General features: G+C 45.6%; 1 protein-coding gene across 3 annotated transcripts in view; it reads right to left on the reverse strand.

Annotated features, from left to right (window-relative positions):
• The window catches only part of Sv2b (synaptic vesicle glycoprotein 2B), a 161,018-nt gene that overhangs the window by 6,628 nt on the left and 129,800 nt on the right, over positions 1 to 24,590 (reverse strand). For 2 of the 3 annotated variants that reach the window (XM_038313642.2, XM_038313641.2), the window contains 7 exons: positions 23,331 to 23,464; positions 22,023 to 22,112; positions 15,912 to 16,022; positions 15,030 to 15,118; positions 11,503 to 11,667; positions 5,697 to 5,830; positions 3,089 to 3,289 (listed from right to left, as the gene is read on the reverse strand). In XM_038313642.2, coding sequence (XP_038169570.1) covers positions 3,089 to 3,289; positions 5,697 to 5,830; positions 11,503 to 11,667; positions 15,030 to 15,118; positions 15,912 to 16,022; positions 22,023 to 22,112; positions 23,331 to 23,464 — 924 coding nt within the window. Of the gene's footprint in view, positions 1 to 3,009; positions 3,290 to 5,696; positions 5,831 to 11,502; positions 11,668 to 15,029; positions 15,119 to 15,911; positions 16,023 to 22,022; positions 22,113 to 23,330; positions 23,465 to 24,590 lie in introns of all 3 variants that reach the window. The other variant, XM_038313640.1, reaches the window with a different exon arrangement.

Genomic DNA, 24,590 nt, shown 5'->3' on the forward strand with positions numbered 1-24,590 from the left:
GAGAAGCTGACCTGCAAAAACCATTATCACCATTATGGGAAGAGAGAGGGGCGGGATGCTCGGTGACTCCCATCTCATTTTAGGAGCTTTAATTATGGCAATGGCTGCATCCCTCCTGGATCATAGCATCTTCCAGGTTATTCTTCTGCTACCGGGCTCTGTGAATGCTCTTTTTCTTCCTTGGTTCCTGCCAGTGGAGGATGACAACTGCCATCCCATGTTTGCCAGCAAGAGTCTTGCCTCCCCCATGTGTCCTCCCCAGCCTGCCCATCCGCAATGTCTTTTCAGTAAGCCATCCGGGGGGAAATTCTCCATCTAGGACACCCCCCCAACTGAGCTGGTGATAAGAGGACCCATTTCAAAGGGGCTGTACCAAACCCTTTCCGAACCCAGGAAGTCCACTCAGGAGAGCCTGGGAAGCCTCTGGTTGGTTCTGGTTATGTCAGAGCAGGCTACAGGCTGAAAAAGAATGGAGGGCGGGGCCAACAGAAAGAAAGCAAAAGAAGTAAGTTCCAGCAAGCAGGTGGGTGAGCAAGTGAGGAAAGAGCCTCCCCTTGCCAGGAATCCAAATGCGCATCTGCCTCTAAGGAGAAACTGCTTCCTGACAGGAGTCACACCGGAACCCTGGGACTTGGGCTCTAAGACTAGTGGGGACGCTGGCTAAGGAACTAGAGAAAGATAACCATCCACCTGGATGCTGCCCCCTCTGGGGAAAGGCAGAACTGCAAGCAGGAACTGCAGGCTCTTTCTAACAGCCAGGAGAGGATCATGGGAGAAGGAGGCTGGCATCTATGGGCCACAAGAATCCTGAGAACAATTCCCCCTAAAGGCACGTTCTCTTCAGCGGGACCAAGGTGAAGCTCAGCTAATAAATTCTGATGAATAAAACACCGTCGTCAAATCAAGCGATGGCTCGGGAGAGCTTTCTTGACTCCGTGTTAACTGCTCCTACTTTTGAGCCTCCTGACCCACCGCCCGTTCACTTCCGTGACCCTGACGCCTCGTCTAATTAAGAGGTCTGAGTTCAAATTCAAGCTTCACCACTTCCTATCTGCGTGGCTCTGAATGGGTTATTTACCCTCTCTGCGGTGTCTCAGTTTTCCATCTGTAACATGTTAATAAAAAGAGTACCTGCCCCATGGGGTTATGTTATGGTGAGGGTTCAAATGCATTAATGCTTATGAAATGCTTGGAGCACAGCCTGGCGGATAATAAGCATCCCAGTGTTTGTTAAATGAAATCTCTAGCTTATGTCTGTCTCTCCCAATCTATTGTTGGCTATTTAAACATGAGGACGTTGACGGTCTCAATTACTGTTATATTCCCACTGCTTACCCCCCCCCCCCGTCTGCTGCAGAGTAAGGACTGTATAAATAAATGTTTATTAAATGAATAAATGACTGAGCTACAAGCTCATTAAGAGAACTTCTACACTGTCCTTAATAAGAAATGACTGCAACCAGACAAGAGCCCCAAGGACTGAGCTGGACAAAGCTACAGCAGCCAGGCTGCTCTGAGGGCCCCAGAAAACGCTGCCTTAAAGCAGCTCCCTGCATCCTGTCGGGATTCTACCTAGCATTGGCTAGTGCTTCTTCTGTGCTGAGAGCGCAGTAGCTGGTCCATGGCTCCAGGCCTTTCTGTAAAGTGAGGGGTGCAGAGACTGAGCAGTCATGGTCCGGCCATGCTAGCACTAGTGTTCTCAATCTCTCTCTCTCTCTCCTCTCTCTCTCTCTCTCTCTCTCCCTCTCTCTCTCCTCTCTCTCTCTCTCTCTCCCCTCTCTCTCCCTCTCTCTCTTTCTCCCCTCTCTCTCCTCTCTCTCTCTCTCTCTCTCTCTCTCTCTCTCTCTCTCTCTCTCTCTCTTTGTGTGTGTGTCTCTGAAGAGACTTCTGAACTAACAAGGACATGTCCCTAATAAATGTGACTCTATCTGTTGTATCCAGAAGAAGATGACGTTCCACCTTTCTGATCAGACAAAAAAAAAAAAAAAAAAAAAAAAAGCCAAGCCACAGGCACATCTTGTGTTCACCATTCTGAATATTCATCTCATATAATAATAATAATAATATCAAATGCCATCCAAACACAAAGAAAGCTTTCTTCCCATGAAGATACGATCTATTTTCTCTTCACCAATAACATGACAGTGTGACTGATTTTGTTTCCTTTTGTGTTTTGACACCGGACAGTTTGGTATTAATTTTCCTGATCAACAACATCTTGGGGGAAGATCCTTAATGGCCCTTTTTTTCATTAATGTGCCTCCTGCCTTCCTAGCTCTGGTCTTAGCTCACATTTAGCACACAGACCCCCGGCCCTCAGTGCTCACATTCCACTTCCTATTGACCCCCTCACATCGTTGTGTTTCAGCATTGGATGGCGCGTGCCCTGGTGCAAGGAAGCAGGGCAGCTGTGAATGCAGATGCCACTCAGAGAGCCAGCAACACGCTGTGAATTGTAAAATGTTCTGACTGTCTTATGTTCAGCCCTCACAAAATCCTCCCGGCTATTACACCTCATTAGGAAACCGAAACCCAGGGGAAGGCATATGTTCACAATCAAATGGCCGGGTGTGCAAGGATTTCAACATGAGTCTGTCCAACAAAGCCTAAACAATTTTTATGCAACTTAAAATAGTTTTTATTCTTTAACTGTTCACCTATTCTTTTACAATTTCATGCACATATAACAGAATTCAATCATAGTCCCAATATGTCTGTCATCCCCTCTCATTTCCACTGTCAATCAACGGAAAGTTGCTATTTAAATAAGAAAAATAATATGGTTTGCCTTGAATCATCAAACTATCATTGAAGCACATTAAATATATTTTCTAAATAATTTTATAAAGCAGCTGTGGTGGGTCTATTTGATCACTGTTATGGGGGTACCAATAGAACACCCTAGAAATGATGCAGGATCCCTCCCCGGCACCCTAAAAGCCTTTCTACGAAACCCTCGGATTCTGTGAATGCACCTCCTTGGTCTTACAGCAGTAGATCCAGCCTTACCTCGTAAAATATTTCCTTAAGAGAGGGAAGCAAACCATTGTGGCCAGGAGACCCGAATGCTCCACTGTGAGCAACTCACCAATCATCTTGAGCCTTCCGATTCTGTCCATGAGCAGGGCAGAAATTATATTCCCGGGCAAGACAGAGAGGCTGCCGAGAAAGCTGACAAGGTAAATCAGAAAATCGTTGTCCTCCTCAAAGTCCATGTGGCAGCCCTCCTTCTGATCCAGAAAGGTAGAGTTGATGAAGCGACAGTTAATGAACTTGTGCTTGTACAGGTCTGGGGAGAGAAAGAAGCCTTGGTTCATGTGAGTGGCGGGGATCTGGGGGAAGACAGACAGACACTGTCTTTATGAACAACCTGTAACCACAAAGTCAAAGTGATGTTTGCCAAAAATGTTCAAGTTCCTGCCATAAAAAGAAACAAAACTGATACCAATTTTAGAGACATATTTTCACTTGTGTATGTTTGTGTGGTATGTACACAAGTGTGTATGTCCACATGTGTGTAGGTATATATATGTGTGTGTGTGTGTGTGTGCGCGCGCATGCATGTTAAGACGTGAAGTTGTTGGATGTCTTTCTCAGCCACTCTCCACTTCATCTGTTGAGGCAGGGTCCCTCACTGAAAGTGGAGTTCACTTATTCCAGCTACTCCAGCTAGTCAGCTTGCCCTGGGTAGCCCCTGTCCCTGTCCCTCTAGTGCTGGCATCAGTCATATCAGCTCAGTCTTTGCATGGATTCTGAGGATGTGAACTCCAGTCCTCACACTTGTGTGGTAAGCACATCACCCAGGGCCTTTGGGATTAGGGACTGGCAAAGCGCTGCCTGCGAAAGAATGAACACACACACAGACACACACAGACACAGACACACACAGACACACACACACACACAGACACACACACACACAGACACACACACAGACACACACAGAGACACACATACACAGACAGACACACACACACAAAGAGACATACACACACACACTATTCACACACAAGAATTAGGGCCAGCCTGAACCATCTACTTCAGAGCCCAGGCAGTAGCTTATCCAACACCCTTAACTTTCTCAAAAGTAAAACCCCCTTGCTGTGAAAACAACTCACGTGTTTTCCGACACCATCAAAGACCAACTATCCTAGTAGAAAGAATACTCAGTAGAGAAATCTGGGTTTGACAGCAGGACCCTGAACATCTGCCTATAAAACCAAAGGCATACAGGGGCTGGCGAGGCCAGATGGCTCAGGTAATAAGGAGCTTGCCACGCTTGCCATGCAAGCATCAGGACCTGGGTTCAGATCCCTGGCTCCTGTGTAAAAAAAGCCAATAGAGTAGCCCTATGCCTATAATCCTAGATTTGGGGAGTTGGTCACAGGACAGTCTCCAGGGCTTGCTGACCAGGAAGTCTAGCTGAATCAGGGAGCTCCAGGGTCAGTAAAAGACCCTGTCTCAGAAAGGAAGGCAAAGAAGTGAATGAAAAAGACATTCAACGTCAACCTCTGGCTTCCATATATTCTATTCACACACAACTGAAGGCATACACTGACGATGGCCTTTGCTTCTCCCAGCTATGACATTAGCCAACTACAAATGTCGACCAAAAAAGTAAAAAATAAAAAAAAGCCTATTCTGAGTATGCAAATGAAGAAGCATCATTGACACTTAAAAGAATAAAAGGATATGGCAGTTTTTAATGACAAATAGAGCTTCTGAAATTAAGGTAAATCTAGGAAGAAATCCAGGAAGGTGTGTCCAATAACAGATTATTAGCGGCTCGAGGATTTTAGGGACCGGATATTGAAACTTCTGAAGCTGAGAGAGTGTGGTGCGGAGATGCTGTGTGAACGGTCTGCTGGCGCGGATGCTAAGGAGAAAGTGTAAATATATATGGACGTGAAGCAAGCAGTCTACGCAGGCACAGCTTTCTGAGCCAGGTAATTGAAAAAACAGCTCCCGACGCCAACTCCTTGCTAGCTGCAGCCCTCATCAATTGCCTAAGTCTGTTTCCTCAGCTCTAAGGTAGGGATAATCAGAATCCATGTCTCCACTGAGACCCTGTAGGGAAGGCTCTGGTACTCCTCAATGAGCTCCCGTGTTGCCAGCTGCACCGAAGAGGTTGTTAAGTTACGATGAGCACAGCAGAAGTAGCAAGGGTGATGGAGTAGAAGAATTCTGTTATTTATTTTTTTTTTACTCATGAAAATCTGAAACGGTGAAATTCTAGAATGTTCTCAGTGGCTCACCTCATGTGCCAAGTCTGAACAGAGGTAACATTCCCTTTTGATTTAGTATCATGAAAACAGTTTTTAATCGTGCAAGTTTTAAATTATGCAAGGTCTCCAGGAAGGAATCCAGGTTGAAAACGCAGCCCTCCTGGAAGGCTGGTTTTATGACCGTCATAATGTAGTTTTGAATAGTATCAGTCTCATTCAGAAGAAGGCAGTCTCATTCAGACGAGGACACTGGGCCAGAAGTTTTGCTTCAATTTACATGTGAAAAAAGCTGCGGTTTAGCTCAGACAAATGCCAGACCATCTCAGGGCACCTAATGTAGGGGGTAGAAGCCATTTCTTCCCCACTGAGGCTGGCATTCATGACTGTGAGTCCTTTGGCTGTCACCTGGCTACGAGCTGTGGCTTCTAAAGCCACCTTTTTGTACTCCTCCCAGGGTGCCCACCTTCTCACCTGTGTTGTAGAAGATGGTTGACTCGATGGTACAGTTCTTGAAATAGGTGTCTGTGGATGTCACGTCTTCAAAATAACACTTGTCAAAGAATGTGTCCTCAAAGAGGACATGTTTAAAATACATCTTTATGAACCTGCGGGAAAGACAGCATCGCTGAGTGAAGCATCCCAGGAAAAGAACACTTTGGGACCAAAATGGAAAACACAGAAGGACAAAAGTAACTAGTCCATGGCAAAGGTACTAGGACATAATTTCAAGCCAGACTACTGCCCCATTTCTCAGCTGCGTTTCTATTTCTGACAATAAACTTTAGGGCCATGGAAGAAACATCTGGTCCGGGTGTACGCGGAGGACTCTGCACCGGCGGCAGAGCTCCCAAATTCAGACCCACAGACCTTCCCATTAGAATGACAGAAATGTGGAAAGTATGAAGTGGAGTTATAACCAACAGCTCACTTTCCCATGAGCCTGAAACCCACGCAGATCCCCAGGCAAATGGGCACCATCCTGTACATTCATGGCAGAAAATAATCAGCACAACTTCTTTGGGGGGACATTTTCACAGAATTTAAATCTTACATTTCCCTTGATTAGGAATTATCTTACATAGATTTGCTCATATATTCAAGGAGACACATTTACTGGTCCTTATAGCAATACTGTTTATGATATCAATGGATTACTATGTCTATTCACCTACGGATGTATGTCTGCGTATTCATGAGAGCTAGAGAGATGACAGACAGCTATCATACGGTGTACTACTATATGGCCATTATAATAAATAAAGCAGACCTCTCTGTATTAATAAGGAGCAATGTTTAAGATATATTAAGTGAACCACGAATAATGGTTCACGCTTGTAATCGCAGCACTTGGGAGGCTGTAGCAGGAAGGTGGCTTTGAGTTTGAAGCCAGCTTGGACTATCTAGTGAGTTTCCAGACAGCCTGGGATACAAGCAAGCCTCTGTCCTGGAAGGAAAGGAGGAAATGAGAGGTAAGAAGAGAGGGACATATAAAATAAAAATATTTAAAAATCAAGATATAAATAGAGTTGACAGAATATGATACATATTTTCCCAAATGTATTTTCAGAGTTATACCACAAAATGAAAGCAGTCATGGTGCCTGAAATTGTTGTAATAAGAATAGGAATTGGGTCAGCTTTTCACTTTAGACCAAGGGTATTCAAGGGTTTTTGTTTATTTGTTTGTTTTCCCTTAAGAACAGGCAGCTAATAATAAGCGGATAAGGAAGGCTTCCAGGTAGTTAAGAGGCACGGCCACATTGGAAGGCTGTGTGGTTCAGCCTCCAAGCCCATGCTAACTTAGATGGAAAGGAATTCCATTGTGTGCATGTTAATGTGATTCTCTGTAGCTCGGTCAGATGCTGAGGCAAGATGCCTTCAGATAGGTCCTCATTAGTTAATAATCACAAACCACTCACTCTTCATACATCAGTACATTCAGTCTTTAGCCAGCCCTTTCTGAGCATGGTACTAGAACTCATAGGTACTTCATCCTACAAGTAGAGAGAAAAACTATGTTCCCCACCCTTCAGGCTAAGTGGACAGAAGAAGCGATACTTCAAGCAAAGTAGACCCCTGCTATACGGTGGGGTCACAAGGAAGAGAAACGCGGGGTGCTGAGGGTCATTGTTCTTCTTTAGCACCCCGAGATGATGTGCTTTCTGACAACACAGAATGGCCAGTGTTCCACTGTACCCTGCTCAGAGCCTGAGCTAGAGACACAAATCATTGGCTCTGCAAAGAGAATTCCCTCCTCAAAAGAAGGTTTAACCAAACTAGCGCTTGCCACAGTGATAGCCCCTGACCACATCATCAGAATAAAATTAGGAAACCCACATCATCAGTTTCCATTGCTGGACTTGGTGGTGAACACCTGTAATCCCAGCACTGGGGTCCTGAGGCAGGAGGATCAAGAGTCAAGGCTAGCCTAGTATATTCAGTGAAACCTCTCTCAAAATGTATATATCATGTTCACCTGAGGCAGAGACAAGATTATTGCACTTTCAAAGGTTGTTGTGATTATTGGTCTAGGAAATAAAAATACTCCGTGAAGAGAACCCTGCAGGAGGTGACAACAGGCATGGAAAGGGGACGCAAAGAGGTGAAAATGAAAACTCAGGTCAGATTGACTTCATCAACCTGGACCAAGAGTCTGATCAGGGAGTCTGATTCCCGGCGGTTTATTTCCAACAAATTTAAGCACAGTATAATTTGGAAAAAAAAAAAGTTTTCTGATGTAACACAAGTACCGGTGCACAAGAAGGCACAATTGATGTAACACAAGTACCGGTGCACAAGAAGGCACAATTGCATCCAAACTTAACTCGGGGTAAAAGTCATTTCTTCCAAGAAGATGGGTTCTAGGAGACAGAGGAAGGATCTGACCTACCCTCCATCATACTGATAGCATAGAGGTCATTTAGGCTATTAGCTATCTCTGGTCCTGGTTGTGAGAGCTTGTGGGAGCCTCTGGCTATACAGATAATGGAAGGGTGGTTTAGACTATTAGATATCTCCGGTTCTGGTTGTAGGGTCTTGATATGGTCAGCAAATGGCAAGGGCATTAATCACTTCCAATTCCCAGCTCTCTAGATGGAAGAACAGGTTTGGCATCATCCCCACTGGAAAGATAACCCTGCATGCTCAGCATTCCTCGTGGAAACTTCTATGCTGTGCTCCCAACAACTTAAATCATTTTTTTCATAGGCACAAATTTGAATGGAGGTTTTAACTCCAGCTTCTAGCGTCTGAACTTCTCAGTTTCTATAGACAAGCTAATTGGAATATGGCAGCTAACACCTGTCAAAACGGCGCTGAGGAGGTTGGCTTAGGAGAACAGCTGTGGGCTAGAGGGCAGCCTCGGCTACAGAGTGAGACCTGACGGCAGGACAAAAGAGTATGAGGCACTTGCCTATGACCCCAGGGTCCCAGCCTTTGGGAGGCAAAGACAGGAAAATCAGGAGTTCAAGTCACTCTCAGCAAGGACTCTGTGACCAGCCTGGCCTATAGGAAATTCTGCCACAGAGAGGGAAGGGGCAAGGGTGAGGGTGGTAGGAGAAGGGAGGGAAAGAAAGCTAACTGGGGCACTTTTATTACAGGAAGATGTCTGTGGCTTCAAATATTGCACACCAGATGTGTTTCTGCGGGACAGCTATTCCTGTCTCAGCCTTTTCCTTCCTTAAGATATCTTTCTCTTTAATATAATAATAGGCTGCCGATGATGTGGCCTCCAGAGGTATTTTAATATTCTTCCAAGGTTGGGTGAGAAAGCCAAGCCATAAATCAAAAACGAGTCTGACGCAGGCAGACCTTAAAATGTATCTCCAAGTGGGTTATTTAAAAAGCCAAAGTTATAAGGAAAAGGATAAAAAGGAGAAAGGACCAACACATATTTTCTGGGTCTTTCTTTACATAAATCATCTCTCCCAATACCAATTTACACACTGAGCCATCCCAAGATTCCTTACTCTGGAGAGTTCAAGGGCTAAAAGCAACACGGTGGAAAAACAGGGACATTGGTATCCACCTTCAAGTCTAGTACTTGGGAGACCGAAGCAAGAGATTATGGGTTCGGAGACAGTCTGGGCACATAGTGGTTTTGCTCTCTCCCCCTGCTCTCCCTGCTTCCTGCCTTGCTCATTTACAGGTGAATCTCACTAGCCTGGCTTTCACCCTGTGCTGCCCACAGCTGACCTTTAATGAAAGCCCTGTTGACTTTGCCTTTCTACTCCTTGCTGGCAAATCACCTGCGTGAACGGTGACACGTTCAACTGCGGGTCCAATTCCGAGTGTTCGGAATACAGCCCCGACTTTCCTTCTGCTGTGAGGAAAGATGGGGATCAGGACATTGTTTCCAGGACCCTGAACTATGGCAGACAGGAGTCCGGTAGCTCTCCCTGGTGTCCTTCCCCAAACCTATCGTTTTCACCAGCCAGGCCAGCCAAATCGCTTCCTCCCAGCAGGAGACACATTAAATACTCAGTTCCTAGTTAACACATATTCAGATGGGAGCTGCTCTTGTTCTTAATTACTAATAAGGGTAACCTGAACTGGCGTTTTGGCTAAGAGTGTAAAAATATGAATTTAATTCCTTGCCTTTCTTGCACTTTGAAAAACAAGCTCTGGGGGTAAACCAAATGCTGGACCTCAGAGGCACTATGTCCCACAAGACGCACTAGGAGTCAGTGGGTGATTGTCTGGGTGCTTTCATTTCTTCTTGAGGTCAAGCAGATAGATTTCTCAGCGGGGTGAGGGTTAGCTTTCAGTGGGACCTTCAATACATGGAGAAAGACCAAGGCCCCAACTATACAGAAGTCATTTCCTCTATGTGTTTTAGCAAATAAAATAAATCATGGTCTTCTAAATTTTAGCGTAGCAATGTGTGCATAAGGTTACAGGAGAATGCTGACACGAAGCCCAGGTGTTACGGCTTGGGGCTTTGAAGGAAAAAAAAGCACTGTCACTTCTTGACCAGCAGATGGCAGCATAACACAAGACGAGAAGCATGGTGCCCTTTCAGATCCGTCCATGACTCTTTGAACTCAATGGGTTTCAGAGGGGAAGTTATGTAACCAGTGATAATCCATGTACTCCAGTGATTGGTGATGGTGCCAATGTTGTATTGTGATAAACACGGAGGTTATGGCATTGGCAGTGATGTGCCTAGCCTATGATATCTACGGCATTCGACATAATCCTACAGTCATCTACACACCACTGAACTCAGGGTCTTTGCTAGCTACAGTTCCAGAAGGCAGACTTCAAGGGACCCATACTCATCTTGAAGAACAATATGACCCGGAGCAAGCTTATCTAATGCCCCGCCTGTCTCTGCCACTTCACCTCCAGAGGGCAGCCTCAGAGAGGAAAATTCGTGGGCTAAGCTCTCCGTTTCGTTTGTCCAAGGACTACAGAGATGTATCAGATGGACTGAGGAAGCATCCTCATAAAGATGTAGGCAGGCCGGGCGGTGGTGGCACACGCCTTTAATCCCAGCACTCGGGAGGCAGAGGCAGGAGGATCTCAGTGAGTTCGAGGCCAGCCTGGTCTACAAGAGCTAGTTCCAGGACAGGCTCTTAAAAAGCTGCAGAGAAACCCTGTCTCGAAAAACCAAAAAAAAAAAAAAAAGATGTAGGCAGAACCTTTCTGATGCTCTGCTGATTTCTCCCCTAATGCCAAGGCTCCCATTGACCACAGAGCATCCTGGTTCACCTTCTGAAGAATCACACAAGGTAGTTCCATAATAGCCTTGCACAGAGAAGTTTCCAGAATCAAAGAAAAAGCTCAATAACTAGGCCACAGATAGTTTCCGAGACCTCAGCACTAAAAGCCGTGGGTCCTTTATTTCCTGGTTCAATGGCAGAGCCCATAGTCACTCACATGACCATCAGCCACTCTCTGGGAGCTCGCTAAACACAGTTCATGCTCAGAGAAGGGCATGGGCATCCTAGCGAATAACGTGGCACCATGATGGTATGTGACTTTCTGTTCCCTTCCATCAGAGGGTCAAGTTCTCAGGAAAGAGGGCCAGATTGGCCACCCGCCATCAATTATCATCTCATAGTCAGGAGATGAGAGGAATTTGAGGGTCAGTGCAATACAGATTCAGTCATCAGGGGACTGTGGTGTCTCTAGCAGCCAGGATGGGTGTGAGGACCACTTTATCCTTGGAGCTCATCCTTAGCACATTGAACTCTCATCTTCCCCACCTTCTCTCCCAAGGGAAGCCCCAGGGACTGTCACTCAGGTCCCGGGAAAGCCTGTGGTCACACACTTACTTGTCATTCACAAGCTTCCCGTGCTGGTGGATCTGGTTTTCCATGGTGAAGTTGATGGTGGCACCATGCACATGCTCACCGAAGAACACCTTCATTTTAGACTTATATTCTTCATCCTGGAAATACCGGATCATATCAGGGAACCACACCGTCAGGCCGTAGTAACTGCAAGAGAGAAGGCAGAAAGGCTGAGAAGCCCCAGGGCTCATTTCCTCGGCAGTAGAATCTGCATCGATGACTTAATGTAGATCAGACTTAAAGTAGTAATTCTGTTCATTATTTGGAAATGCAAAGTTCATCACATTAACATATCTAAGAGACAAAAGAAAATGGTATTCTGAAATCCATTTGATTTAAAAGGTCATTTGTTGTTTTAAAAATCTACCAATGATTATGGACTGGTGGACCCCTCTTTAACCTACAGAAAACATTAATTCAAAAGCCAGAAGTATAGTAAAAAAAGGATCTACTAAAGGTGTTCCACCTAGAGTGAGGAGCAAGGCAGCATGATCATCACCACTGACTTAGCAGCTCTTACCCAGCCTGGTCAGATGAGAAAAAGAAACAGGAACGGGGTCTGAACAAACAGCTCAGTGGATAAAGCCCTCATCATCACATTCCTAAAGGCTGGGTAGACAAGATGGCCCTCCTGGAGAGGTAAAGTCAGGGAATCCCTAGGGCAAGCTGACTAGGTAGACAAGACAAATCAGCAAGATCCAGGTTGTGTGGCACCCTGCCTCAGTGAATGCAGTGGGAATAATCTGGGAAGACACTCAGCTTTCAATGTCTGGCATGCACACACACACACACACACACACACACACACACAGAGTATAAAAACATACCTGCATACACCACATCTACACGTGAAACAAACACAGAAATATAAAATTGTAAAAATAGCTCTCTTTTGGAATACTATAGTTTATACCCTAAACCCTAAGATGTCAACACAAAGCAATAGGAACATTAGACTAACTAAAAAGGATGCTCTATTCTATTGATGTCAAGAAAAGCACACATGGAGGAGAGCTTACTAGTGCCTAAAATATTTCTGATGGCTTTATCTCTTTTGACCCTTGAATAGCACATCCACAAATCTAGTCCATTGACAAAACAGTCCCATCATAAAGTGTCCCGCACACGCACACAGGACTAGACATTGTGGCACTCTCTTTTTTTTTTTTTTAAAGATTTACTTATTTACTATGTGTACAACTTTCCTTCCATGTGTGCCCGTATGCCAGAAGAGGGCACCAGATCTCAATATAGATGGCTGTGAGCCACCATGTGGTTGCTGGGAATTGAACTCAGGACCTCTGGAAGAGCAATCAGTGCTCTTAACCACTGAGCCATCTCTCCAGGCCCATGTGGCACTCTTCACAAGAGCAAAAATCTGGCACCTCCCAGGAGTCTAGAAAGGGAGCCTTGGTTAATGATGGGTGATGGGGTGTGACTCAGATATATCATTTCACTGCAAAGAAGGAAAGTCCAGCTAAGGTAGCACATGCCTGTAATTCCAGCACTTTGGAGGTGGAGGCAGGAGGATCAGGAGTTCAAGGACACGCTCAGCTACATTGTGAATTTCCTGTCATGAATTCTATCTCAAAACAAGGAAAGAAAAGCAAGGATAGTAAAAAGGATAAGAGGAAAGAGAGAGGGATAGAAATAAAAGGGAGGGAAGCAAACAAACAAAATGCTGGTTGATTGGTGTGGATTGATATTCAGAAAATATAATTGAATACAATGAGCAAATGCAAAATGTTTTCCTTCAAATAAGAAAAGAAGAAAAAAACATCTGCACATTGCACATACACATAGACCTTGGGAAGAAGCTACATACATACACAGACCATGAGAAACAGTTCCACATATACATCGACCACAGATAATGAGAACATCTACATATATACAGACCTTGGGAAACAGCTACATACACACACAGACCTTGGGAAATGGCTACATTTATACATAGATCTTGGAAAGCATCTACATATATACATAGGCCTCAGGAAATATCTACATATGTACATACATCTTGGGAAACAACCACATATATACATAGACATTTGGAAACATCTACAGGTATCTGCATACATTTGCTTACATTTATTTTTTTAAAAAAAGGGAACACTGGAGTGATAAACAGGAAATAAAAGATGATTATATAGTAGAGGCAGAAGGGAGTGGGTGGAAGAGGCGGGAGTGAAGGCAAGATTTCCCTAATGTTTCAACTTTTGAAATGTATTACCTATTCAAGTAAATTAAATTCAACATAAATAAATATAAATGAAGCCCACTTTTTAATTGCCAGTGAGTGGCTCTTAGTGTGCACTACATCTGGCTTCTGAAATGTTGAAACCGAATAACTTGAAAGTAGCGGGGTCAGTCTTCCTCTATATTCAAACAGGTTTGAATCCATCCCTTCCATCCAGGTACTGAATGACATTAGATTCACCCATATTCACCCCATAATCAAAGAGATCACTAGAGCCCATTGCCTTTCTGGGGTTAAGGAGGTTATAGGCTGTAGAACAACTCAATCTCATGGATCTAAATTGATAATCTTGTTAACTGAGCACTATGTAGCAGCTACCCTTTGTGCACACAGCTGAACAGCTCTACGTGCGGTATGTGCCCTCCAGAGCCTCCCCTAGGGAGCAAGATGATGCTGTCTGAAGCCAAGAACTGTCTGGGGTACCAGCCTGCAGTTTAAGACCAGAGCCACTTGCAGCTCTTTGTAATTTGATTTTCGGTATCGTTGGGCACAGTATGGCAGGAGCTGAAACTTTATTCAGACATCAGCCCTCAGGAAAGTACAGGTATCTTCAGCTTGGGGGTGAATCCAAGTGAGTGAAAACCAACAGACCAGTCTCACTTCCTTAGCCGGGAACAAGAAAGGAGACTGCCATCTGTCTACTGAAACAAAAGGAAACGTTGGCTCAGGGGCTTCTGAGAAAAGGGCCATTATTAACAATTATAGCTAACAGTAACAATCAGTTCACAACCGACAATCAGGGCTTACTTGAACTCTGCTAAGGGGGAAAGCATTGGGATTAAGTGGGGAGGGGAAAGAGGAGGAGAAGATGATGATGATATCGAGGTGATACATGTTACTGTTAGCTTGATTATTTCGAGACGCTTATGTATGTTAAAGAATTCAGTTGTACACCCTAAACATACTCATTTTCTATTTGCCAGTTATACCTCCGCATGGATGGAAGAGAAAGCTCAAAAGAGTCAGCCTCTACTTCTTTCAGACTCTTGCTTAGTCCACAGGAAGCCTTCAGGCTTTCTGCAATCCCAGCAAGACTAGCAGAGGCTGGACCTCCTCCTCCTCCTCCTCCGGACTGCTCTGAGGATTCTTGTTGGCCTAAGGGAGGTCTCTGTTCACAGAAGCCACTAGACAGGGTTGCTTGTGACGTGTGGCCCAAAACATCCACTCTGATGCCAACTGCACTTGGCCAATTTATAATCCTCCATCTACAAACCAGGTTGCGGAGGGACTGGCGTGAGGTGGAACTTACCTTAACGCCATAGTGAACCAGACCACCGCCAGAATCAGGGTGTTCATCCTGTAGGGCCCCATCACACAGTACAGGGCGTTGTCCCAGACCTAAGGCCCATACCAGAGAAGGACAATTAAAGCCAGGGACTGGCGACAGAGAGAGCATATCCCTCAGATTTGCTAATAAAGTAATTAAGACATCACAGAAGAAGGGGGCAGCCCACCCTCTCCTAAAGGAAGAAGCCTTGTCTACATAACAAGGCAAGTCCTTCCTTTCTTTCTGGTTAGCCTTGAACATCAGCAGTCCTGTAATTTTCCCTCCCCCTCCCCCAGGAACATGGAATTTGGGTACATGTGACCAATAGCACACCTAGTTTGGGTTCCAAAATATTCAGTAACCTGTAGCAGTGAGTTCCACCCCCCCCCCACCCCACCTCCACGCTGCAACCCATGAGCAGGGTAACACTTTAAATGTTTATTTACCATAAAGCGTGAACCCACTGAGTCTCAGGAGAAGCTAGCTGGCTACCCCACTCAACAACTGGCTTGATCCTTGCCTGAAAGACCCCTGGCAAAACAGAATCACTGTTTATGGTTCCTTCCCAAAGTTACTTAAAATCCCAGAGTCATTTATTTTGGTCACATGTTCCTTGCTGTGGGTTACTTAAAGAGAAGTTGCTGGAAAGAAAGAGGCTTGCTTAGGCTGTCAAAACCAGAAAGAACTCATATCTCTAGGCACAGGGCAAGTTTGGAGGTGGCCTTGCACAGAGCAGACACCTTCCTGGGGCTCTCTGCTCTCTCTATATTGCCTTAGTTTAAGGATACTTGTGACATCTTTCTTCTTCACCCACTGAAATAACAGACTCTTCTGGAGCCAGGTGCATGTTCACAGGGTGTGTACCTGTTTGAAAATGGTCATGAACCTGACCAGCCAGCGCTGGTACCAGGTTCCGGTTGAACTCTGGATCTCAATGAATTCGTCCATTTGCTTGGGTGTTTTGATGTGAGAAACCTGGAAAACAAAGACAGATGTGGCAATCTCAAGACCATTTCTCTTTAAGTGTTTTCTTTCCAACGTTTACTTTGAATTGGCTTTATTGAATTATCTCGCATTTAAAAAGTGTTTGCCTATCCCCTAGTTACGATTTTTTAATCCAAGATTTGCATGAGAGTGACCCTTCCCACATGGATATGTCTGACTGCAAGCAAAATGAACTAGAATTTTCCTGGTAAATCGGGTCAATCAAGCCATTGAGAAATGTTTATTACCGGGATCATAATATGTTGACTGACTGAGATGGTGTTGTTTTAGAATTCGCCCCTGTATGTAAGTGGGAATAACCATCACAGAAGTTTGGAATACAGCCCGGCAACAGTGTCAGGGAGAGATGCTGCTACTTAAAAAGTTTTTAAAAACCCAACAGAATGAGAGGAATCGCGGTTGCCATGACATCGCAGTTTCCTTGGTACAAATGAGTTTTGGAGTCAGGTAAAATGTTCCTCTCAAGGGCATGAAAAACATGGGAAATCCAACACAAACAACCCCCACTCACTAAAGCAGAGACTGTCAAGAAACATGATCTTTACACCGACCATTGGATTGCAGACCTAGTGAGTGCTCAGGAGGCTCCTGACCATGCAAAGGGCTTTAGTGGGGTTATCCAGGTCTACAATGCAGACATTCCCCCACCCCCCAAATTCACAGGACCAGAAGAGGAGTGTGCTCAAGAAACTCAGAAGCAGTTTTATCTGTTCTCTAAGAAAGCATTTGAATAGATGATAAAAACCAGATCCGAGTTCTCCATCTCTTTCTTCAGCCATTGAACTAAGAGTGTGAAGATGTATAAGAGAAACACAGATGGAGCTGGGCAACCTTCAGGATGGTCAGGAGTCTGCTCAACAATGTGCTTACGGTCACATCTGTGCAGTCTGGGTTTCCCGGCTGTACAGCCTTGAAAAATGCTCTTTGTTCTGGGGTTAGCCAGGGAAATTGGGCAAGTGTCATAGGAGTCTCAGCAGAAGGACTCGACAGAAGCAGATGGAACAGGGCTTCAAATCATCTAGCCCCATGGACATCACAACGCCAGCTACCGCCAGAGGAGGCCAAAGGGAAAGGGTGCCACTGGGTTAGAAAGCCCCTTAATAAATCACTCCAAATCACCAAAGGAGCCACTGTGGTGTAAAATTTCTTTGCTTTGCTCCTTGGGGAAATAACACCCTGTTCCCAGCCCTGGAGAGTGGGCGTGTTGATTGGAAGCGCGAATGCTGTAATTTACAATTAATTAGAACACTCTCTTTGGTGCCACAGAGAACAGCATATGGCCTGTGTTCCTGTTTCCCCTGAAGAACACAGCTCTTAGCAGAATGCTCCAAAGCCCTGACCCTCCAGAGGTTTGTCTGCGGGCCTGTGTTCCTGTTTCCCCTGAAGAACACAAGCTCTTAGCAGAATGCTCCAAAGCCCTGACCCTCCAGAGGTTTGTCTGCGGGGAAAGCTTCTGGCTGTGGCTGTCTGAACACGTGGGAGGGCATATCAGAGCCCGAAAGCTCGGGTCAGTCGGGGGTGGGCGCTCAGCCTCAGGGACTCGGAGCTGACCTGCTTAGGCTGCGGAGTGCACTGCGAGTGCTTAGGGGACACACAGGAACCAGCTGGTGGCCCTGTCCCGTGGGCTGAATGTGCACCACCTACTGACGGCCAAGGTCAGCCCAGCTGCCTGAGGTCAGTCAGCTCTCTGTTCCTCCTTCCCTTTTTCCTTCCCTCCTCTCCCCCCTTCCCCTTTCATTTCCCCTTTCTCTCTTTTCTTTCCACCTTCTCCTCCCCCTCCCCTTCCTCTTTTGCTTCCTTTCTCCCCTCTTCCCATCTTTCTTCTCTCTCCCCTTCTCTTCTTTCCCTCTACCCTTCTTCCCTCTCTCTCCCTTCTTTCCTCTTTCTTGGACTATCTAGTTATTCACTGCAGCAAGCTCATGACCAACAAAGCAGTTTGGGACATTGAGCTATAACCTTTTTAAAAAATTATTTATTTATTTATTTATTTATTTATTTATTTATTTATTTATTTATTATGTATACAATATTTTGTCTGTGTGTATGCCTGCAGGCCAGAAGAGGGCACCAGACCCCATTACAGATGGTTGTGAGCCACCATGTGGTTGCTGGGAATTGAACTCAGGACCTTTGGAAGAGCAGGCAATGCTCTTAACCTCGGAGCCACCTCTCCAGCCCGAGCTATAACCTTTTAATTGCGCTTTCCAATTAGGCAAAAACCACTAAAAGCAGATATGAGGCCTCTGGTCTAGGAAGCGGCATAGGTGTTGGGGTGAGACACAACTCCATCTCAGATGCACAGGCATCTATGAGCCCGGTCATTCCTCTCCAAGGACTTTCTTCCCAGTGTGCTCCCATCCCTGACATAAAGAGTGGTCCTGACGTAAATGGCTTAGTTTGCACCTTTAGGTGTTGGAGTGCTTGCTGCTTATATCATTTGACTTCCTAGAAGGAGTAGAGAAACTAGAAGAATGCTCCAACATCTCCCCGAGAAAGCTTTCCCCTGAACTCCCACAGCAGAATCCCAACCACCTCAGGGTTGGAGCTGCAGACTCACAAATCACTTTCTGTTCAGATAAAAGTCTAATTGTAAATGTGCCGGAGCTTATCGCTTTGCTCTTTCTCAAGTGAGAATGTGGGGTCGCTTTTCTACAAAGAACAGCCAAGCTAGTTTTTCAGAAGTATTCTTACAGAAGCCATAGTCTGGTTGTCCTGGCACAGGCTTCTGTGTGAAAGGTGACCTAGCATAAGAACATACACACATACACACACACACACACACACACACACACACACACACACGCACGCACGCATGCACACACGCACACACGCACAGGCACGGGTTGGAGAGGAACTTTCTATCATGACACCTCTTAGGAAAGTCAGTAGTTATGATAAATCATTAAATCATTATCATCAGCTTTTTTTTTTTTTGTTTTGTTTTTGTTTTTCGAGACAGGGTTTCTCTGCAGCTTTTTTTAGGGCCTGTCCTGGAACTAGCTCTTGTAGACCAGGCTGGCCTCGAACTCACAGAGATCCACCTGCCTCTGCCTCCCGAGTGCTGGGATTAAAGGCGTGCGCCACCACCGCCCGGCATTATCATCAGCTTTTTAATAGCATCACTAAATTCACAAATGCTTGCTGCAGGTGGCTGTCTGGACGACATGTGCTCCACACCAGGTGATGTGGTCCAAAAGCTACTGCAGCTGAGATGGGTTTGGAGAGTGGAGGCAGAGAGAGCAACGGAATGGGATGTACCAGGAACTTGTTCTTGCCCAGGCTGTGGGACAGGGCAGGGTGGGGCTGCAGAAATGATGGCATAGGCAGAGAGAATGCTCTAACGCCTGGCTTCTGCAACTGTAGCCCACCTGGGTACCACAGTCCACAGAGAGTGTGTGGCTAGGAGACTGGGAGGGCCACCGACCCTTCACATCTTCCTCTGGAGTATTTCTGCTGTTTGTGCTTTGCAATAAATTTTAGTACTGAAAGTACTGGTCGTATAAAAGAACAAGGGAAAGTATCTAGGAGAACCAACAGAAGTAATGGACGGGAAGAGAGAAGGGGAGTGGGGAGGATGGGGGTGTTGCTAATATATACAATATACGTGTTTATAAAGATTTTAAATTAAAAGTAAATTCAAATGCTTATCATTTTAAATAATTTAGGAGCATCAGAACTGGGCCAACATGCCATTAAGCAGTTTTCTATAAAGATTGTAACGAGCTAATTTATGCAAAATATATGTCATAACATTTTTCATAACTGTTAATATTTTATAATACTCCCAGGCAGGCACTGTTTCGGGTGCTTTGTTTAATCTCTGTAATAACTGTCTTCACAGACCCATTGTCTTCCTTTCCCATGAGGGAACCTGTGTACTACCATGAGCTGCTATCTGGGAATCTAGAGCTTTAAGCAGCACATTAACAAGGAGACGTTAGGGGATGGGAGTTAGGTGGGTGCTCACGCAGGAGGGCTTCTCGGAGGAAACGGACTGGGAGTGGGTCTGAAAGGACCTACTAAGTGCTGGTGTCAAGAGCTGCCTGTAGCAAGGCTTACTTGGGTTTGGCTACAAAGCATGGCAAACAGACGCACAGATCTGTCTGTAAGGGGTCTCTTTGTGGAAATGACCACTTCCTGGTTCCTAAACCCAGGCTAGCAGCCAGTGGTGATAGGATGGGGGAAATATGGGCAGCTTGCTACTTATGGATTTGAAGAGTGACAGGACTCTGATGAGCTGTCACGTGAGAATTCATCTCAAGGTTGTATTTAAGCATGTGTTTGTATGTATGTAATAACAATTAATTTTTAAAATGTGGCCATGAATTTGAAAGAGAGCAAAGAAGACTATATGAGAGGGTTTGGAGGGAGGAAAGGGGATGGGTGTGTGTGATTATATTACAATCTCAAAAAATAAAATGAATAATAAAAAACCAATACCAGTTGAACCTGTAATTTCATGTCTACAGAACATGGCGGGAAAGGAGCTACATGAATGAGAAGGTTCATCACAACGATATTTATAGAAACAAGGCAATAAAGAGTGCAAATGGACCTCTGACATTAGGGGCATGTTGAAAACAGTGTTACTGCTCTGAGCATTGACATTCATTAAAATGATGGCATCGTCCATAAACAGACTATGAGAGGCTAATGGAGAGAAGCAATGGCTCGAAGACTACGAGGCAGCATTCAAACTGCTAGTGCACGCTGCCAAATACAACACTCAAATCTTCATGTGTGCTGTTGTTCATAGGAATAGAGGTAGTTATTTCTTTTTCTAAATTCATTCATTTTCACTTTGTTGCAGGGGTGACTTTTGCCTGCAGCTGTGTCTGTGCACCACACGCATGCTTGGTACTCACAGAAGCCAAAAGAGGGGATCAAATCCCCTGTAACTGAAGCTACAATGAGCTATCATGTGGGTGCTGGAAATGAAACCCCAGTCCTCTGCAAGAACAGCAACTGCTCTTAACCACTGGAGCCATCTCTCCAGCCCCATAGTACTGTGTGTGTGTATATGTGTGTACGTATGTATGTATGAGTGCATGCGTATGTGTGTATGAGTGCATGTGTATGTGTTTATGAGTGCATACGTGTGTGTGCGTGTGTGTATGAGTGCATGCATGTGTATATGTGTATGAGTGCATGTGTATGTTTGTGTGTGTGCATCTGTATGTGTGTGTATTAATGCATACGTGCATGTGTGTGTGTATGAGTGCATGCATATGCATGTGTGTGCATGCATGTGTCTGTGTGTGTATGAGTGCATGCATACATGTGAACAGCAGAGGATAACTCCCAGTAGTCAGTTTTCTCCCGCCACCTTGTGGGATCCAAGGATTCCACTCGAGTCATTGGGCTGTATGCAAGCGCCTCTACCCATGGAACCATTTTGCTGTCTTGCCAGCCCTAGTTAGTTTTTCTCTCTGTTAAAATTTTCTAATAACATTACCTAAGGAAAAATCTAGACAGACAGCCACTAATGTGCAAAGACGATGCCGAGGAGATGCTAGTCAATAGAGTGCTTGTTGCACACACATGAGGACCCGAGCGTAACTCCCCAGAGCCCACAGTAAGAAGGCTGTGTGTGCCCTTATTATCCCAATGCTAAGGAGGTGAAAAGCAGGTGGAGCCTGATGTTTGCTGGCCATCTAGACTAAACTGCTTGTCGAGATCGAGCTAAAAAGTGAGAGACCCTGTCTACACACAAATGAACAAGCAAAGCAAAGAGGAGGGGAAGACAGCAGAGGCTGACCTCTGGCCTCCACATGTACCCACACAGCCATACATACATATGCACCTCCGCCCACATATACACATGCAAAATATAAAGGATAACTCTAATGAAGAGATCTCCCAGGTATAAAAATGATAGAAGTATTAAACGAACTTTTCTTTCGACAAAGTTGATGTTCCAGGCAACCCACAGTGGCAAAGTGCCTTGCTGGTCCAGGCTAGCACACTCACCGTGAACACCTTCTCAGGGGTCCCCTTAGCCCTCATGTTGGTGTCATGGACTTGCTTGAGAATCATCCAAGCTTCATCATGTTTGCCCATCTGAAAATCCAAAGATAGGCATGAAAGTTCATGGCTTCATATGCCTTCTTTTTGTTGGGATGGGAAGCCCTACACCCCTAAACAGTGCACCGGGTCTGTAGTATTGGACATGGACCCATAGGGGACAACTATGGCACCCTACAGCAAGTCCCCAGCCTCTGTGGGAGAGACAACGAGGTTGTGATTTCAAGGGGTAAATGGCACATGTTATTATCATTATGAATAATCACGGTCGAGTTGAATGGATCGTAGTGTGACATGCCCCTCACTGGTGAGACAAAGCAGGAAAGTAATAGATTGTGTGTGAGGTCCTAAGTACTACCCCCACCCTGGCCCTGCACTACAGAACGGCCCCATTTAAGGAAGGCTACTGCAGATGAAGTTAGTTAACATTAGGTCATCCTGGAGTAGGATGGGTTCCCAACCCAGTATGACTGGAGTCCTTGTGCAGAACAGGGAAAGCTCCTTGTCTGCCAAGCTTCAGAGGGAGCCCAGCCCTGCTGGTGCCCTCATTTGATGCTTCTCCTTTATAGAACTTGGAGATCAATCTGTTGAAGTCTCTCTCTGCTGCTTTCATACAGCATCCCTTAAGAAATGTGCAGATGAAGGACGCGGTTCGCAATGGTTAAAAGCTGCCTGCTACGTGTGACCACTAAGTGAGATGGAAGAGAGAACGCATGAGTCACCATTGCAAAGATCAATAGAGGCTGATGTGGGGACTGAGGCTGTGGGAGACTGAGTGCTGTCCCCCAAGGCCAGCTCCCACTGCCTGAACATGGCAGGCACAAGAGACAGATGTCAGAGCTGAAAGACACTGGATCATCAGAAGCTTTCCTGTGGGTAGAGGTCCTGCAGATCGAAGAGTCCTAGGGACCCTGGGACAGTGACAAGATTTACCAAAGAGCTCACTAGGGCCACATGGGTGGGGCGGGGGGAGCAGTTTGTGAAAACGTGAAGGATCTTTCCTATTCAGGACTCTGTGAGGAGGTGACCATGAGGTAGCCTAAGAGCTGTCCCTCCTACCCTGAGAGAGCGTCCCCTCCTGTTTCACCATGAGCTTCAACCCCTGGCCTGTCACCATCACCAAGAGGAAGGGCGCCAGATTTAGCGATAAACAAGGTCGTGAACAAGGGCAAGTGCAGCAAGCGACAGGGAGAGAACACACAGCTGGGAACTGAGTGACTAAGGCCAGGGCTCCCGCAGCCTCTGAAGACTCACCTCCAGCAGGAACCTGGGGCTTTCTGGCATGAACTTCAGTGCCACCATGGACAAGGTGCAGGGCAGAGCACAGACGATGACAAACACTCTCCAGCTGTGGAAGTGGTAGTTGGTCCCCATGCTGAAGCCCCAGCCTGGAAAGAAGCAGAAGGTTTGTGGAACAGACTTCCCCACAGTAGATGAAACAGAAGAACTAGGTCTCAAGGACACACAAGCCTTTTGGAAGAAGCTGCTGAAAAATGCAGGCTCCCTGGTGGTCTGGGATGAACTGAAAGTCTGTATTTGACAATCCCTGAACCCTGGGTCTACCTGACACTTACAGAACCTTATATAAATGTACAAATGGAAAAAAAACAACAAGGTCTCTCTGTTAAAGAGATTAAAAAGGATTCTATGAACCAGGGAAGGGTGGTCAAGGTCATGACCGGGGAAACCATAGAGACATCTGACCTGAACTTGTGGGAGCTCATGGACTCTGGACTGACTGCTAGGGAGCCCACAGGAGACTAACCCAAGCTCACTGCAAGTGTGTGACAGTTGTGTAGCTTGGTCTGTTTGTGGGACTCCTAGCAGTGAGATCAGGACCTGTCCCTGGCGCTTGAGCTGGCTATTGGGAACCCATTCCTCATGCTGGGCTGCCTGGCAGGGGGAGGAGCTTGGTCCTGCCTCTGCTTGCCATGCTTGGCTGACTCGCCTGGGAGACCTGCCCCTTTCTGAGTGGAGATGGAGGAGGAGATGATGGGGGATGAGAGTTGGGGAAAGGGAATGGAAGCAGAGGAGGGAGGGGAAACTGTGGGAGGTATGTAAAATAAATGAAAAAAATATAATAATTTTAAAAAGAAAAAGAAAAGAACAAAAAGAAAAACAACATCCCATCAAACATGGGGTGCATGCTTATAATCTCAATATTCAGGTGGCTGAGACAGGAGAATTACTACAAGTCCAAGGTCAGCCTGGGCTACACGGTAAGACTTTATCTAAAATAAACAGAAAGAATCAGTATCAGTGACTTATTTTTACCTCTTCTTTTATTTTTCTTTGATAGGGTCTCATATAGCTCAACTTGGCCTGGAACTCACTACGTAGTTAGTCAAGGATCACCTTGAACACCTTTATCTAAAATATTTATTTTTATTTTACATCCATGAGTGTTTTGTCTGCATGTATGTGTGTGTACCACAGGCAAGCCTGGTACCTAAGGAGGTCAGAAGAAGGTATCAGATACCCTGGAGTTACAGATGGTTGTGAACCACTAGGTGG

This window comes from Arvicola amphibius, chromosome 12 (assembly GCF_903992535.2).
Source record: "Arvicola amphibius chromosome 12, mArvAmp1.2, whole genome shotgun sequence".
Taxonomy (NCBI): domain Eukaryota; kingdom Metazoa; phylum Chordata; class Mammalia; order Rodentia; family Cricetidae; genus Arvicola; species Arvicola amphibius.